At 51.5% G+C, this 18,530-nt stretch overlaps 2 protein-coding genes across 2 annotated transcripts; one reads left to right on the top strand and one right to left on the bottom strand.

The window, feature by feature from the left end:
* Positions 1–817: 817 nt before the first annotated feature.
* On the bottom strand, positions 818–4,240 carry MRPL52 (mitochondrial ribosomal protein L52). The gene is made up of 5 exons (XM_048517599.1): positions 3,920–4,240; positions 3,084–3,168; positions 2,711–2,778; positions 1,803–1,867; positions 818–1,000 (listed from the first exon to the last, which is right to left on the bottom strand). The coding sequence occupies exons 1-5, from the start codon at positions 3,945–3,947 to the stop codon at positions 854–856; spliced, it is 393 nt and encodes a 130-aa protein (XP_048373556.1). The 5' UTR covers positions 3,948–4,240; the 3' UTR covers positions 818–853.
* A 3,575-nt stretch (positions 4,241–7,815) lies between these two features.
* LOC125444414 (Y+L amino acid transporter 1-like) lies at positions 7,816–17,126 on the top strand. The gene is made up of 3 exons (XM_048516822.1): positions 7,816–8,387; positions 15,968–16,093; positions 16,939–17,126. The coding sequence occupies exons 1-3, from the start codon at positions 7,874–7,876 to the stop codon at positions 17,124–17,126; spliced, it is 828 nt and encodes a 275-aa protein (XP_048372779.1). The 5' UTR covers positions 7,816–7,873.
* The last annotated feature ends 1,404 nt before the right edge of the window (positions 17,127–18,530 follow it).

Raw genomic sequence — 18,530 nt, 5'->3', positions numbered from 1 at the left:
GAAAGCAAGGGCCTTCTGCTGCTGCTGCTGCTCCCGAGCACCTGGTCTGCTAAGGCATCTGCAATCTCAGATCAAGGAGGATCAAGATTGGGAGCCATAGATCGACTTCCTCCCATAAATCTGCCCAAGCCCTTTTTAAAGCTATCCAGGTTAGCGGCCACCACCACCTCCTGTGGCAGCATATTCCAAACACCAATCACACGTTGGGTGAAGAAATGTTTCCTACGCAGTGGTGTAGGAGGTTAAGAGCTCGTGTATCTAATCTGGAGGAACTGGGTTTGATTCTCCACTCTGCCGCCTGAGCTGTGGGGGCTTATCTGGGGAATTCAGATTAGCCTGTGCACTCCCATACACACCAGCTGGGTGACCTTGGGCTAGTCACAGCTTCTCGGAGCTCTCTCAGCCCCACCTACCTCACAGGGTGTTTGTTGTGAGTGGGGAAGGGCGAGGAGATTGTAAGCCCCTTTGAGTCTCCTGCAGGAGAGAAAGAGGGGATATAAATCCAAACTCTTCTTCTTCTTCTTCTTTTATTAGTCCTAATTCTTCCCCATGGATCTTTTAACAATTCAGAAATCCCACGCTGTTGTGTTGTCCCTCAGTTGACAAGCCAACAGAAAAGAACACGCCAGAGCAACTGTCTCGCCTCTTTTGGTCCTTCTCAATTGCCCTGTTGATTTACGACGCTACATCCATCCCACATAAACAAAATGGCTGCCACGTCACAGAGGTGTGGAAAATGAGGGTCAGGGCAAGGATGAGGTTGGGAAACTGAAAAAAAAAACCCTACCCCCCACAAGAAGCCTTATGCACAAAAGTCTCAAATTAGGACAAAAATATTTATTTATATTAATATTTATTTTGGGAGTGGTGGGAGGCTCCCTCCTTTCGGCAGGAGTCTGTTTTGTCGCTTCTCCTCAGCCTGTTGACGTTGTTCCCTCTGGTTGGTCTCCCACTTCTCCATTCCACGGTCAATCTCTGAGGAGATCATGGCTATACGACGCTGAGGGAGAAGATGAGGAGCAGGGTTAGCCATGCCTGAAAAGGTCCACCCCCACAAACCTTTGTTCACAGAGCAGAAAAATACAGAGATATCTGAAATGTTCAGTGGAACTTAATTCACAGGTTCGCGGGTTAACTCTTGCACCAGGAAAAAAATTCCCCTACCACCTGTCAAATTTCTGTGCTTTAAAAAAATCGAATTCCGAATCATGTTCAAGGTGTGGGTGTTGACCTTTAAGGCCTTATGCGGCCCGGGACCCTCGTACCTTCGGGACAGCATTACCCCATATGTCCCAGCTCTTCCTCTGCGATCAGCAGAGGCGAATCTACTGGAGATCCCTGGCCCCTCGATGACGCGGCTGGCCTCCACACGGGCCAGGGCCTTTACAACCCTGGCACCGGCCTGGTGGAACACATTACCATCAGCTACTCGGGCCCTGCGGGACCTTGGAGAGTTCCGCAGGGCCTGTAAAACCGAATTATTCCACTGGGCCTTTGGAGAGCCCAGCCCCGCCCCCCCTTGCTAGTAGGGTCCCCTAACATCACTGGGACCCCTCCTCATTTTGTGGAAGAGGGTGGTATATGGGTCTTGTGGGCCCTATTTTAGAATGTACCTGTTTTAAGATTTTTATGTTTTTGTATGATTTTGTGTTGTTCACCGCCCTGAGCCCTTCGGGGATAGGGCGGTATAGCAAGTTTAATTAATAATAATAATAATAATAATAATAATAATAATAATAATAATAATAATAATAATAATAATAATAATAAATCCCACAAGGCACAACTGATACACCACTTACTGCAAATTCTCTGTTCTTTTCCTGTCGACGGAGGTAACCTTTCATCGGCGGGGCAGGGCGCCCATCTAGGAAGAAGGGACAAAGGGTTTCAGAAAATACCTGAGCTGCCCTCTTTTGCACACGATCCTATGAACTTGTCACTAGGGCAGTGGTGGCGAACCTATGGCACGGGTGCCAGAGGTGGCACTCAGAGCCCTCTCTGTGGGCACACGCAAACAGAGTGCCCTCCCCACACATATATCTAGACTGGCCTGGGCCACTGGGCTCAATTATTAGCATTAAACCTAAGACCTAGTTTTGGGGAAGCAGTGTAGGTAACCCTGTTAAGTGCTGTTAAACCCCACTGATTTTCATGCAAAGAACTAAAGTGTGATCCTTTACCTGGGAGTAAGCTCGGTTGCTGGCAATGGGGCTTGCTTCTGAGTAAACCCTCCTAGGGTCGTGATTCACCCGTTGGAAGAGTTGCATGGTTGTTTCAAAGCAAAGCCACCGACTACCCCCAAGCTTACTCCCGAGTAACACACGCCTCGGAGCCCATCATTTTTTCTAAACTAAAACCTCAGTGATCAGGTTAAATTGCCGTGTTGGCACTTTGCGATAAATAACTGGGGTTTGGGGTTGCAATTTGGGCACTCGGTCTCGAAAAGGTTCGCCATCACTGCTCTAGGGAATTAAGATTGCTTAATGTCAGTGACATGGAACGTTTTGAAGGTTTTCTGACGTCCTCAAGTCAAAGAGGATCCGGCTCGAAAGCCTGGAAATCTTGAAGTGGAAAGCAGCGGTGGCGATAATCCTGCATGAGAAGCGGCAGCTCTCTTCCAGATTAACAAATTTGGGGTGGGGAACAGGAGATAACGATTTTGCGCAGGGGCAAAGGAAGGATGCTGCACTTCTCCCACACTTCTTACCGGCAAATGACCAATCTGGCAGGTCCGTCATGGGCCCATAATCCGAACCATTCTCAGGCAAAGCGTGTCTGGAAAGGAACAAGGAAAACGAAATGGTTCATGAAGCTGCAGATGTTACGCAGAAGAGAACAGGAAGACACACTTATGGGGAACCTTTGTCCTCGAATAATCCCAGCTGGGTTTTCACATACATTTCAAACGACACGGCTCAGTTCTTACCATCAGAACCCCATCTTTCCTTCACCTCCATCCCTTGCCAGTGGCCACCACAAAATCCCCTGCAGTTCCACTGCTCCGATGACCTTACAAACCTCCCCGCCCACCATTCTCTGAATCCCCCATCAGTTCTAACTTTGTATCTTTTGGCACTTACTTCAATCTCCACAGCTTGCCAGCCTGGTTCGTAGAACTGCTGTGAAAGCTCCGAGACACCAAAGCAAATTTCGTCAGCTGGGTTCCTACGGAGCAAAAGCAGGACAAGAGAATATAAGATTCAGCAATTCCTGCACCCCCCAAAACAGGCAATTGCCATAAAATTAAGAGGCAGTATGACATAATGGTGCGAGTGCTTTGCCAGCACTGGTTAGATCAGGGTTCCAATCTCTGCCTTGAAACCAGATTTGATTGCATGGTTCCATAGCTTGATCTACTGCAAATAAATGAACAACACAATCGGAGGGGCCCACTTCCAGCACTCTCTTGCCCCCCCTAGGTAATCCCACTGCTCCCCAGAGGGCAGTACTGCCCACTTTGGGAACCACTGGTGCAGACTGAGATCTTGGGAGATACAGGTTCGAATCTCCTTGGGCCAGTTATTCTCTCCTCCTGATCTATGTCAAGAATAAAACAGAGGAAGGGAGAGGAGGGTGGATCACCTTCAGTTCCGTGGATGAAGGCTGGGATACAAATGCACTAGACGTATAAGCTCAGTGGGTTATATTTGCTGGCAATTGATAAAGCAAATGGTTCAGAAAGCGCCAGAGCACTATTCAGTTGCCCTCAGAGCTTCACTGCACAATGCTAGGAAAACTGCAAAAGCTGGTTTCCAAGGCAGAAAAGCTAGTTTCCAAGGTACAGAGGCAAATTCAGGCATTATGAGCATGAACGGTGCAGCATCCATTTCAGCCGACCTCCCCAAAGTAAATTGCAGTGAAATCCCCCCCCCCCCTTACCCAATAACTCTTCCCCCCGCATTTCAGACCTCCATACCCAGTTTTTGCATGGCGGGATTTGCCATTCTGACGAGAACACCCGAGCAAAAGAAGCGTGCATTCAATTAACGCCGGGAGCCACCATTTCTCGCAGGAACACAACGGGCGCCGCCATTTTGGAATGGCTGAGGAGCAAAGGTTAGCATGCTGGGCGCCGCCATCTTGTACGGACAGTTGCAGTCCTGTAAAAAGGACAATCGGGAAAGGGGGAAGGGAACAGCTAAAGGCTACAAAGAGAGGCTCGAGTTGGCTTTACGCTCCCCAAACCGATTAATTTTCTGAGTTGAGAGCCACACTCGTGTTCGCACATTTAAGGGAATCGCCATGTTGGCGCTTGCCAATGAAGCCACCGGAAGTATAGCAAACGCCATTTTCTTGCGAGACCGGAAGTCGCTTTCCCTCGCCATGTTGAGTAAGGAGAGCGTTCTCCAGCGTCTCCACGGACGATGCTGCGCTTCTTTCTTTTCTGATTAACTCACTCAACCACATTCGTAGAACTAGAGAAGCGAGAGTGGGATTTTTTTTCATTTCCGTCATTTCGTGAGGGCGGAAATGCAATATCTGCCATCTTTGAAATGGGCAGGATGGTGGCTGGCGCCATCTTGGACGCTGGTTGCTAAGGAAGCGGTCGCTAGGGGTAACGACAGAAACAGCCCGCGAGTCACGAGGCAGAAGAGCGCCGACTCCTGGGTTCCTTTGGAGTTGTGAAACCCTCCCCATTTGAGGGCGTTTGTTTTTTATTCTTACAATGCAATTTACGTTTAGCAATGTATTAATACATGTTCATATATGCAATTATGCTAATGTATGCAAATATAAAACAAACACCTTCTAGCACGATAACTGGAACCCAGGACCCAAGGACTCAGGCACTATAGTAAAAGGGCTTTCCTTTAAGAGAAAAGAAATAGAGGAATAACTAGGGGACAACTGAGTGTCTGATACATCTGGAGAGCACGTGTTCACACGACCACATGTGGGCTACACACTCTTGTTTGCAATGAAGCTATTGTTATTACATTTAGTATGCCGCTCCTCCCCTTTCAGGCTCCCGGTGGCTCACTACTTTTCATATATAATAGTAGGGATGGATGGCATGACAACCATAGTGGTTCCAAACAAGTTTATTTAAAGCTAACAATATGAACTATTTGGACTGCAGCAACCTGCAGGGATTTCTCAACATTGGCCCCTGGGAAGGGAGGGGGCTGGAGGTGTCCTGTATGTTCCTCCCACTTTTAGGGCTGGTTGGGGCGGAAGTTTTAGTCTACCATGTTTTATGGTTTTAGGATTTTATTATGGCCTTTATTGTCACCCGCCCTAAGAGTGTCATAAAGGGTGGGGAATAAATAATGATAATGATAGTAATAATCATCATCATATAGAAGAGGCCAGCCTTTCTCCAATAATGAATTTCGCAGGGCCTGCAAGACTGAGCTGTTCCACCGGGCCTTTGGGGAGACCGGCTGCTGATGGCCCCCCCTTTTTATAACATCTGTGGATCCTGCCATCCCCCCCCCCTTTTCTTAGGGGATTTCTTAGTAGGACGCCATCTGTATATCTGATTTTAGGACGCTGCAAACCCCATTGGGGTTTGGTTTTTAACATGTATAGAGCCACTACTTAATGATTTATTTAATTAATTTTAATATTATTGATTTTATTTTGTGCTCTATCTATATGTTCTGTTCACCGCCCTGGTTTTTAAATATAATTTTTAAATATAATTAATAATTTTATAATAATTTATATAATTTATAAATATTAATTTATAAATATAATCAATAATTTTATAAATATAATTTATCTAATTTATCTAATTTATAAATATTAATGTATAAATATAATTAATAATTTTATAAATATAATTTATATAATTTATAAATATAATAATAATAATAATAATAATAATAATAATAATAATAATAATAATAATAATAATAGTTTGTCTCTATTCCAGGAAAAAAAGGAACAGCATCGGTTGAATTTCTGTCTGGAATGCCACTGTGGTTAAAAGTTTCGATATTTGAAATGGGAGTGGGGGGGACGACACACAAAGGCCCTGCAATGCCAAATCTAACAATCCTGAGTTCGACATGTTGCTCATGGGGAGATAAGTTGTGGATAAAGGGATATCTGCCCTCTGCCTCAGGTCTATCGGTGTGAACTCCTGTCTCTTTCATTATCTGTTGTCCAAACATTTCCCAAAGAAACTCGTCCACAATGGAAGGGGTGTGTGAGCATGTGCGTGCATGCCAAGTGATAGTTTGAACCGGTTCAAGCATTTCAGTGGCGCTAAAGAAGAATTCCCTGAGAGTCGGAAGTTTGCTCTCGCAGCCCCTTGACACAACAGAGCGAGCTGTTTATTAGCCACGCAGTGGATCCCCGGCTCCCTTTTGTTTGCCAAGGTTTTCAGAGATTAATGTATTGTCGAAGGCTTTCACGGCCGGAATCACTTGGGTGCTGTGTGGTTTCCTGGCTGTATGGCCGTGTTCTAGCAGCATTCTCTCCTGACGTTTCGCCTGCATCTGTGGCTGGCACCTTCAGAGGATCTGATGTTGGGAAAGCAAGTGGAGTATATATATCTGTTGGAGTGTCCAGGGTGGGTGAAGAAACATTGTCTGTGAGTAACAAAGAAGGCAACCAGGTCAATAGTTGAGGGCATCTGAATAGAAGTATGAGTAACAACAAAGTCTATTTTCAGAGATTAATCTCCTCTAGGATCCTCTGAATACCTCAACAGGACACAGGAGGTAGGAATGTCCCAGCGTTTGCTAGCTTGGCCATCTTCGGACGATGCTTTTTAACTTAAAACCGACGCTGCAGTTTGGGATCGTGAGCGTTTTGTGGCTTCTTCCCCTCTGAACAGGAGCTCTGTGCAGCCCGGAAACGTCCTGCAGTAATGGACTTCTGCCTTTTGCGTCTCTGTGAGTAGCACTTTGGCAGAGAAGCCTGCATTGTTCCCCGGGGCATTACCGTAAGGAGCTTTTCCGCCTCTGCCAGCCCCTTATCTTTGGTAGTGCTGAGGTAGCTGCCCCTGCCCCCACCTGGCATCCAATGGACCTTGGACTCAGTCAATGGCTCACCCTCCTTTACCCCTTCTCACCCCACCCCCGCCACCCGGCTTAGTTCCTCAAGTTAAAAGTGCTGTCCCAAGGACTTCTTTCTCTTTATTACGAAGCTGGCGTGGGTGTAGGCTGCCGGACGAAGAGTGGGAAACAAAACCTGGAACGGTGAGTCTTGAGCCTTTTGCTCCCCCCCCCCACCAAATATCTCTCCCCGTCGTACCCTGATTCCCACCACTCCCATGCTGTGTTCTGACCATTAGACATCACTCCCCTCACAGGACAGACAACCCCATGACTCCCAGCCTCTTCCACCACCGGACCGTGCTCCTTTGGCCTCTCAGCTTTCGAGTTGGTGTCAAGGCAACCCGAACTCCCAGCACTGCTGGTTAGACTCTTCTACGCATAAAGATCTCAGCATGCCAGAGTTCATTCGTTATCAGAATTAACCAGACAAATCGTTCCTCTGAGTAGGAACTGCCACGCACCACCGAAGAAAGAGCTATCAATCTGTCAATCCTTTCCTGGTCCGAAGTTTCCTGGGTTGAGTCAAACTGAGCTTCAGGCTCCCACCCGGTCTCTCATGAAACTCCGCAGAGTCTGGTTTTTTTCCCCAGGAGAACTAGAACTTCATTCCCAGTCCTGGAAGGGAGAGCAACTGTTCCCTGACCCTTCCTTTCCTAATACCTCCCTCCCTCCTGGAGTAGTGGACGACACCCTAGGAAGGGAAAGACTGTCTTCACCAGCTTGCCAACCACCCACCCGCCCAAGTCCCATTCGTTTCCCCTCAAAGCTGACCCAGAGGAGATAACCCTTTGAGAAAGCCATCTTTTGGGTCCTGCAGATAAAAGTTTGTAACCACACTGCCTCTTTTTTTGACCCGAGCCATGGCCAAGACCAGCCGCTACGCAGCCGCCCCCCAGGCAGACCCTCCCGCCAAGGCGGTACCCAACGGGACCCCGGCCTCCACCCCTCAACCTGCCGAGGACTCCATGCAACTGAAGAAGGAGATCTCCCTGTTGAACGGCGTCTGCTTGATCGTGGGCAACATGATTGGCTCGGGCATCTTCGTCTCGCCCAAGGGCGTCTTGATGTACAGCAACTCCTACGGCCTCTCCCTCGTCATCTGGGCCGTCGGGGGCCTCTTCTCCGTCTTCGGGGCCCTCTGCTATGCCGAACTGGGCACCACCATCAAAAAGTCCGGGGCCAGCTACGCCTACATCTTGGAGGCCTTCGGGCCACTGTTGGCCTTCGTTCGCCTCTGGACCTCCCTCCTCATCATTGAGCCGACCAGCCAAGCGGTCATCGCCATCACCTTCGCCAACTACCTGGTGCAGCCCATCTTCCCGTCCTGCGAGGCACCGTACCTGGCCGGCCGCCTCTTGGCTGCCGTCTGTATCTGTGAGTGAGACCATGCAAATGGAACCTTGGGTGGGCCTGGAAGCAGAGGTGGGACCCAACCAGTTCTCACCACTTCTCTAGAAGTAGTTACTAATTTTTTCTGAGTGCCGAGAACGGGTTACTAAAGCAACCTCCCTGCCCAATGGGGACTGGAGGTGCGTGTGTGCGGCGGCGCCACTGTTTGAATCCCACCACCATCGGAACCTGTTCTTAAAATTTTTGGATCCCACCACTGCCTGGAAGGGATGAGGGGGCTATTCCAAAGCTGTAACTGGGGGAGGGGGGATGGCCAAGGCTGCTGGTGGGTTGAGGGGCCCTATCATCTGATCTCTTTCAAACAGTCTCAAATTGTGCATGGGGTAGAAAATGTTGACAGAGAGAAATTTTTGCTCTCTTTCTCACAATACTAGAACCAGGGGGCATCCATGGAAAATGCTGGGGGGAAGAATTAGGACTAATAAAAGGAAACACTTCTTCACGCAACGTGTGATTGGTGCTTGGAATATGCTGCCACAGGAGGTGGTGATGGCCACTCACCTGGATAGCTTTAAAAGGGGCTTGGACAGATTTATGAAGTTGATTTATGGCTACCAATCTTGATCCTTTTTGATCTGAGATTGCAAATGCCTTAACAGTCCAGGTGTTCGGGAGCAACAGCCACAGAAGGCCATTGCTTTCACATCCTGCATGTGAGCTCCCAATGGCACCTGGTGGGCCACTGCGAGTAGCAGAGAGCTGGACTAGATGGACTCTGGTCTGATCCAGCTGGCTTGTTCTTATGTTCTTATGTCCCTCGCGAGGCTGTGACCTTCCCATTCCATCCAGTGTGACTTCCTACTTCCTTGGCACCGCTCCTAAATCTTGATGTTACAGGGAAAAAACGTTCAGCACTGTCTGTGTCCACAAAGAGCCCACTTTATTTTTCTGAATCAGGTAAAGGACCCAGGTGTCCTTTGGGGCGATCTTAGGGATTCTGCAGCCCTGGGCAAAAGACCAAAAAGGCCCCCACAAACCCCTTACATCCCTTCCCAACAATTACAAGGCATGCCCCATCAATGGATTCTGAACGTGCTACGTTTTTCACCGCTACGTTCTAGCATCGCCACAGATCATAGGGGCCCTAACCATACGAGGCCCTGGGAAATTGCACAGGCTGTCTTATAGTTAAACCCACCTCTGGATATCCTGGGCACCACTTCTGCAAATTCGGGGACCCATCTCAAGTTGTGCGGCTTCCTTGTTGACATCCCTGTTTTCCCTGATTGGACGCAGTCCTGGCTTTCTGGTCCACTTAGAAACCTCATTCCCCTGACTGACTGAAGCATAGAAAGATTTCTAGGACATCCATTTCTTTGGCCCATTAGAAATTAACCAGGTAAGGCTGTTCCTCCGAACTGGAGAAATGCTTCACCTGTTGAATTTCTGCCCGCTGCACAGTTATTAAAATTACTGCAGTTCTGCCAAAGGACAAAGACCTCCTGAAACCTACTAGGTTGACCTACTAGGCCTTATTAACTACTAGGCTTCATTGCCCTTGGCAAAGCAAGCAGAGAGAACCCAGGAATCCTCCTCTTTAGGTCCCCTTGTTGTGATGGAAGAGAGATTAGAAAGCTAAGCGGTTTGTGTACAGACAAGCCTGAGCATGCTTCCTGCTTGATGCCTGCTGGGATGTGAGTCTCTGTTGCTAGGCTATGATCGGGGGTGTGAGCGGAGACGGAGCAATGGGGCCAAGAACCTCTGCACATGCTCAAAGCCATCTGTGTTTCTTTGGCGCGGAAGACAGGCTCCGGCGAGCCCCAGTGATGTTCCGTGCCTGCTTCTCCTCGGCTTTCTGGCCGCCTCTGGCTCTGTGTCTCTCTTCCTCCTAACCTGTGGGTATTTCTGGGTCTTGCTCAGGAAACCGGTGACATCAGCTGAGCCTCCCGGCAGTGCTGAGTCGGCAGCTGTCGTCTGGCTCCCGCTGGCGAGAAGCGCTGCGTCAGGCTCCCCAAAACCACTCCTGTTGCAACACAGGAATGTGCCGTCTGAGGAAGCAACGGGCCTCCTCGGAGTCCACTGCGGCTGGTGTTTACGTGCGCGATGGGTGGAGGGGACCATTGGCTTAAAGTCTAGGATAAGATGCAGTTCCAAGGGTTTTTCCTCTTTGAAATTCTTCTTTGCCGCTCGCCTGGCAGCCCTGAAAGGCGAATTGGAGTTATTACCCCTCCACTCCACCGTATCCTGGATGGAGGAGCTGAGAGAAAGGCTTTCCTCCAGTGGTGGCCAACCTATGGCGCTCCAGATGTTCATGAACTACAATTCCCATCAGCCACTGCCAGCAATGCCAATTGGGGCTGATGGGACTTCTAGTCCATGAACATCTGAAAATAAGAACATAAGAAAGAGCCTGCTGGATCAGACCAGAGTCCATCTAGTCCAGCACTTTCTACTCACAGTGGCCCACCAGATGCCTTTGGGAGCTCACATGCAGGATGTGAAAGCAATGGCCTTAAGAACATAAGAAAGAGCCTGCTGGATCAGACCAGAGTCCATCTAGTCCAGCACTCTGCTACTCGCAGTGGCCCACCAGGTGCCTTTGGGAGCTCACCTGCAGGAGGTGAAAGCAATGGCCTTAAGAACATAAGAAAGAGCCTGCTGGATCAGACCAGAGTCCATCTAGTCCAGCGCTCTGCTACTCGCAGTGGCCCACCAGGTGCCTTTGGGAGCTCACCTGCAGGAGGTGAAAGCAATGGCCTTAAGAACATAAGAAAGAGCCTGTTGGATCAGACCAGAGTCCATCTAGTCCAGCCCTTACCGCTAGTGGCCCACCAGGTGCCTTTGGGAGCTCACCTGCAGGAGGTGAAAGCAATGGCCTACAACAAGAAAGAGCCTGCTGGATCAGACCAGAGTCCATCTAGTCCAGCACTCTGCTACTTGCAGTGGCCCACCAGATGCCTTTGGGAGCTCACCTGCAGGATGTGAAAGCAATGTCCTTAAGAACATAAGAAAGAGCCTGCTGGATCAGACCAGAGTCCATCTAGTCCAACACTCTGCTACTCGCAGTGGCCCACCAGGTGCCTTTGGGAGCTCACATGTGGGACGTGAAAGCAATGGCCTTAAGAACATAAGAAAGAGCCTGCTGGATCAGACCAGAGTCCATCTAGTACAACACTCTGCTACTCGCAGTGGCCCAGTGGCTACTTGCAGTGGCCTTTGGGAGCTCACATGCAGAATGTGAAAGCAATGGCCTTCTGCCGCCGCTGCTGCTCCTGAGCACCTGGTCTGCTAAGGCATTTTCCATCTCAGATCAAGGAGGATCAAGATTGGTAGCCATAGATCGACTTCTCCTCCATGAATCTGCCCAAGCCCCTTTTAAATAAAGCTATCCAGCTTTATTTTAAAGCTTTTTAAAGCTACCTGGAGCGCCATAGGTTGGCCACCCCTGCAGGCTGTATCAGCTGAGCTGAGGCCAGAGCCAATGTCTCTTATAGCATTACCATCCTTCAGATAGGGCTGGGAGATCTCCTGGAATTATGATGGATCTCCAGACAACAGGGATCAGTTTCCTTGGAGCATATGGCAGCTGCAGAGGGCCAACTGTATGATACACCACAGAGTTTATTGTATTGTATATTTAATTTATACGCCGCCCTCCCCTGAAAGGCTCAGGGCGGTGCCCAGTCATACAATAGCAGCATCAGTAATCATAACATCATGTGAGCCCTTCGGGGGAGGGCGGTTTAAAAAGGAAATAAATAAATAAATAAATAAATAAATACAAAAACCATCAAAACAGGGCATCAATAAACATAATAAACAATAAACATAGGGTCAAAACATAGCCTCATACATCAAAACATCATGAATAGGCATCATAAACAAAACAGTATAACAACAATAAACGTAGTAGTATGAACATAACATTGTGAGCAATAATCAACAAATTGCAACAACATAACCTTCTAAATAACAAACATCAAGAGTTAAAACTTCGTAAACCATAAGCAACAGTATTCACAACATGCATAAGCAACACAGATAGACCATAATAAACATAGATGGCGACTTGCCCCTTCTGTAGCATAAACTACAGAGAACACAACGGCCTAAGAGCTAACGCTTTGTTAGTATAAAAAGCATAACCTAGTGAATAATCTAAAATACAGTATCCTATCACTAAGCTAACTGTAAACAACCTAACTATACCTAACACCAGCACAGACAATTTTTCACAGTACAGAGTCATGTACTACCTAAACCAGGGGTCTGCAACCAGAGGTGGGATCCAGCAGGTTCTCACAGGTTCCCAAGAGTAGGTTACTAATTATTTGTGTGTGCCGAGAGGGGGCTACTAGTTGGTGATTTTGCCATGTGATTTTTGCCTTAGTTATGCCCCTCCTCTCAGCAGTAGTGCGCAGAACTTGAAGCAGTCTAGCAGGAGGTGCACCGGCGTGCATGGCAGCCTGCACCTGCGTGCATTCGTTTCCCGCCCGACAGGTGCAGTGGCTACGTCCTTGTCACAGCTCCGCCCAGGAATGCCCCGCCCCCGGAATGCCCAGCCACGGCCCCGTCGTGCCCCACCCAGCCCCATTGGCGCTACGCCACAGTTTGAATCCCATCACCATGGGAACCTGTTACTAAAATTTTTGGATCCCACCACTGTCTGCAACCTATGGCTCTCCAGATGTTCAATTGGCCATGCTGGCAGGGGCTGATGGGAATTGTAGTTCAAGAACATCTGGAGAGCTGCAGGTTGCAGACCCCGGATCTAAACGAATAAATATCAGAGCAGGGGAACCTAGTACAGCCTAACTACCCACCCTCACATAGTCCACATCCTCAAACAGGTGGTCCAGGGGTCTCTCCTGTGTTGTTACCAACCCGCTTAGGAGAAACAGAAGTCCTAGAGTGGCATCACAACTCCCTTGCCTAAACTCCGCTGTCCCCTGGTTGCACTCCCAGAATTTGTCAACCTGCAGTTTGGCAACCCTACTTTCTTAGGTCACAATTACGGTTTCTGGCACAAAACTCTCTTGGGAGTAACGTTGCCTTTCTTCTAGGAAGATTTCTACTGCTCTGTGGCAGACTTTCCTCCTCGTGGCAGGTCGCCAAAACCCGTGCTCTCGAGTCTCTTGTGATCAGGAGCAGCAGCAGTGGCGTAGGAGGTTAAGAGCTCGTGTATCTAATCTGGAGGAACCGGGTTTGATTCCCAGCTCTGCCGCCTGAGCTGTGGAGGCTTATCTGGGGAATTCAGATTAGCCTGTGCACTCCCATAAACACCAGCTGGGTGACCTTGGGTTAGTCACAGCTTCTTGGAGCTCTCTCAGCCCCACCCACCTCACAGGGTGTTTGTTGTGAGGGGGGAAGGGCAAGGAGATTGTCAGCCCCTTTGAGTCCTGTACAGGAGAGAAAGGGGGGATATGAATCCAAACTCCTCCTGCTCCTGCTCCTGCTCCTGCTCCTGCTCCTGCTCCTGCTCCTGCTCCTGCTCCTGCTCCTGCTCCTGCTCCTGTTCTTCTTCTTCTTCTTCTTCTTCTTCTTCTTCTTCTTCTTCTTCTTCTTCTTCTTCTTCTTCTTCTTCTTCTTCTTCTTCTTCTTCTTCTTCTTCTTCTTCTTCTTCTTCTTCTTCTTCTTCTTCTTCTTCTTCTTCAGAATGAGCAAGAATCACTCTGTTCATGGTCAGAGGTGCACTTGGGGTTCTTTGGTTTTTCAAACCCGGTGGCATCCAGGACTCGTGTGACCTGTTTCCAAATGGCACTGGGATCTTGCCATTCCATGTTTGGGAAGAGACAGGATTTGGGGGGCAAGGAGAGGAACGGACTGGTGGCAGGCGCTGGGAGATCCCAATCCCTGAGGAGGAGCCGAGGAGGAGAGGGGGCCCGTCCCTTGCTGGGCCACTTCTGGAGCCCAGTAGAAATGCAAACAGCTCCAATTGTCTGTGGTTTCTCTCTCCTGGGCATGTTCCATCCCTGATAAGAGGAAAGAATTTATTGCCTTGTTTATAAAGAAGCAAGCGTTGTTTTTCAGTTGTCCCCAATTTCTCCCTCCCAGGACAAAAGCAACCTCCTGTACCGAGAACCAGGAAGGGGGGGGGGGGCTCTGACCTTGGCAGTCTGCCCCATTCCCTGTCTGCCCCCCCCCTCCCTGCCCCAAGTTTGATGAATGGCAAAAAATTAAATCTTGCTTGGACCCTTGAGCTTGTCCGTGGAATAAAGATCAAGGTTAAAAGGATATAAAAGCAGGGACCTGCCAGCTGGGGAAAACAGTGAACTTCGTGCTGTTCTTGGAATCAAGACGGAAGCCAAGAAGACTTTCCCCTCGTTCCCACCCTCCTGTTTGGATCCCAGACACGAGCTCACGTGTCCATCACAAGATTCGTGGCCCTTTGCAGGCGAACGTGCCCACGCCGACTCCTGAGACATTATACGATGCAAGATTTAGGACGCACTGATGAGCTCAGACCGCTTGAGAGCCATTTAAAATAGTTATTAGTCGCCTTCCTCCTTTCTAGAGCTCCAGGCAGCTTACAATATAAATAACATGCAACAAATGGTTCACATGAAAGAAGAAGAAGAAGAGTTTGGATTTATATCCCCCCTTTCTCTCCTGCGGGAGACTCAAAGGGGCTGACAATCTCCTTGCCCTTCCCCGCTCACAACAAACACCCTGTGAAGTAGGTGTGGCTGAGAGAGCTCCGAGAAGCTGTGACTAGCCTAAGGTCACCCACCTGGCGTGTGTGGGAGTGCACAGGCTAATCTGAATTCCCCAGATAAGCCTTCACAACTCACGTGGCAGAGCTGGGAATCAAACCCGGTTCCTCCAGATTAGATACATGAGCTCTTAACCTCCTATGCCACTGCCACACATAAAACCAACCTGCCTAGAAGGAGGCAGTTCTCAGGGGGCCAAGGGGCAGCACCAGGTTTTGCACTTCCTCCTGTGTGTCACACCTGCTTTCCGGTGACCCCGGTAGGATTTCCAAGGCAAGAGAAGTTTGGAGGTGCTTTGCCATTGCCAGCGTGGTGTAGCGGTTAAGAGCAGGTGGATTCTAATCTGGAGAACCAGGTTTGATTCCCCCACTTCCCCGCCTGAGTGGCAGAGGCTTATCTGGTGAACCAGATGTGTTTCTGCACTCCTGCTGGGTGAGGTTGGGCCAGTCACAGTTCTCTCAGAACTCTCTCAGCCCCACCTGGCTCACCAGGTGTCTGTTGTGGGGAGAGGAAGGGAAAGGAGCTTGTAGGCCACCTTGAGTCTCCTTACAGGAGAGAAAAGCGGGGTAAAAATCCAGACCCCCTCCCCCTCTTTTGTCTTTGTCTTCTTCCTCCTCCTCTGTATGGCTGAGAGAGTTTGGAGAGAACTGTGTCTGGCTCAAGGACACACAGCAGGCTTCATGTGCAAGAGTGGAGAAGCAAATCCTGTTCCCCAGACTCGCTCAGGCGGAGATGAGGAATCAAACATGTTTCTCCAGATTAGAGTCTGCCCCTCTTAACCGCTACACCACACCGGCTTGTGCACGTTTTCACCCAAAGGTTGGGATCTGATGGGGAGGGACCGTCTGGAGGGCCCTCGTCTTGGGTGACCGGGTGAGTTCTCTTTTTCAGGCCTACTCACTTTCGTGAACTGCGCTTACGTGAAGTGGGGCACCCGGGTGCAGGATCTGTCCACCTATGCCAAAGTGCTCGCTCTTATCGCCGTGATCATCGCGGGAATCATTTGCATCGGACAAGGTACGATGAACTCGCCCTGGTTTTCTTCAGCTCTTGATTGTGTAGGAGGTTTAGAACCATAGAATCATAGAGTTGGAAGAGACCCCCGAGGGCCAACAAGTCCAACCCCCTGCAATGTAGGAACACACGATCAAAGCGCTCCTGACAGATGGCCATCCAGCCTCTCTTTGAAAACCTCCAAAGGAGACTTCTGTGTTGTTTGCCTCCTGGTAACTACTATTTAGAGATACAGTGCATCTAAACCTGGAGGCTCCATTTAGCTATTGCAGTCAAGAGACATAGTTAGACCACTCCTCCAAAAATTTGTCCACCACACTCCAAGGTAGTGCATTCCACTGTCGAACAGCCCTGACTGTCAGGACGTTTTTCCTGATGTTTAGGTGGAATCTCTTTTCCTTCATCTTGAACCCATGACTCCGGGTCCCAGTCTCTGGAGCAGCAGAAAACAAGCTTGCTCTCTCAACAACATGACATCCCTTCAAATATCTAAACATGGCTATCATGTCACCTTTAATCGATACATTGCTGAATCCCATGTTGCATTTAGGCCTCACAATAGCCCTGTGAGGTAGGCCTTGCATTGCTTCTATGGAAAGGAGGCTGAGCCCAAGAGCTTGCCTCGAGTAACTTAGTAAACTCAAAGAAGAAGTGAAATTCAAACTCAGGGCAAGTTTCTGTGGCGGCAGTGGGGATTTCAACCTGGGTCTTTCTGATCCTAGTTAGACACTCACCTTTTCACTATATTGGCTTCCAGTGGGGCGAATTTTCCTTCATCCTGCTATTATTAACGAGAAATCAAGAGATTGGCAGGCTTGTGTGAATTGAAATTTTCTCTCCTGCCGCAGGACGCTCTGAGAATTTTGCCGACTCTTTCGACGGCTCCTCTTGGCAAGTGGGGAACATCGCTTTGGCCTTATACTCGGCCCTCTTCTCCTACTCTGGATGGGACACCCTCAATTTCGTCACCGAAGAAATCAAGAACCCTGAAAGGTCAGCGTTAAAATTGCGACGTCGCGTTGCTAGGAAAATATGATTCGTTTCTCCAGCGATGCTATGCAGAATGTGGCTTCAAGCACCTACAGGACAGTACCTGTTCCGTCGCTTGAGAACAAACGACAAAATTCTTCCTACGCGTGATGCGCAAGCATGTGGTTTATAAGCCTGCTGATAAAGGAGACTTATAAAGAAGAAGAATAAGAGTTTGGATTCTCTCCTGTAAGAAGACTCAAAGGGGCTTACAAGTTGCAGAGTGGGGAATGAAACCCGGTCCTCCAGATTTGAGTGCATCTGCTCTTAACCTCTACTCGAGTGGTGGACTCTGATCTGGCGAACTGGATTTGTTTCCCTGCTCCTACACATGAAGCCTGCCAGTCACAGTTCTCTCTGGACTCTCCCAGCCCCTCCTCCCTCACAAGGTGTCTGACCCCCCCCCCCCCCCACCCCCCCCCCCCCCCACCCCCCCCCCCCCCCACCCCCCCCCCCCCCCACCCCCCCCCCCCCCCACCCCCCCCCCCCCCCACCCCCCCCCCCCCCCACCCCCCCCCCCCCCCACCCCCCCCCCCCCCCACCCCCCCCCCCCCCCACCCCCCCCCCCCCCCACCCCCCCCCCCCCCCACCCCCCCCCCCCCCCACCCCCCCCCCCCCCCACCCCCCCCCCCCCCCACCCCCCCCCCCCCCCACCCCCCCCCCCCCCCACCCCCCCCCCCCCCCACCCCCCCCCCCCCCCACCCCCCCCCCCCCCCACCCCCCCCCCCCCCCACCCCCCCCCCCCCCCACCCCCCCCCCCCCCCACCCCCCCCCCCCCCCACCCCCCCCCCCCCCCACCCCCCCCCCCCCCCACCCCCCCCCCCCCCCACCCCCCCCCCCCCCCACCCCCCCCCCCCCCCACCCCCCCCCCCCCCCACCCCCCCCCCCCCCCACCCCCCCCCCCCCCCACCCCCCCCCCCCCCCACCCCCCCCCCCCCCCACCCCCCCCCCCCCCCACCCCCCCCCCCCCCCACCCCCCCCCCCCCCCACCCCCCCCCCCCCCCACCCCCCCCCCCCCCCACCCCCCCCCCCCCCCACCCCCCCCCCCCCCCACCCCCCCCCCCCCCCACCCCCCCCCCCCCCCACCCCCCCCCCCCCCCACCCCCCCCCCCCCCCACCCCCCCCCCCCCCCACCCCCCCCCCCCCCCACCCCCCCCCCCCCCCACCCCCCCCCCCCCCCACCCCCCCCCCCCCCCACCCCCCCCCCCCCCCACCCCCCCCCCCCCCCACCCCCCCCCCCCCCCACCCCCCCCCCCCCCCACCCCCCCCCCCCCCCACCCCCCCCCCCCCCCACCCCCCCCCCCCCCCACCCCCCCCCCCCCCCACCCCCCCCCCCCCCCACCCCCCCCCCCCCCCACCCCCCCCCCCCCCCACCCCCCCCCCCCCCCACCCCCCCCCCCCCCCACCCCCC

This window comes from Sphaerodactylus townsendi, linkage group LG15, assembly GCF_021028975.2.
Source record: "Sphaerodactylus townsendi isolate TG3544 linkage group LG15, MPM_Stown_v2.3, whole genome shotgun sequence".
Lineage (NCBI taxonomy): Eukaryota > Metazoa > Chordata > Lepidosauria > Squamata > Sphaerodactylidae > Sphaerodactylus > Sphaerodactylus townsendi.
This window is presented reverse-complemented; position numbering and strand designations above follow the sequence as displayed.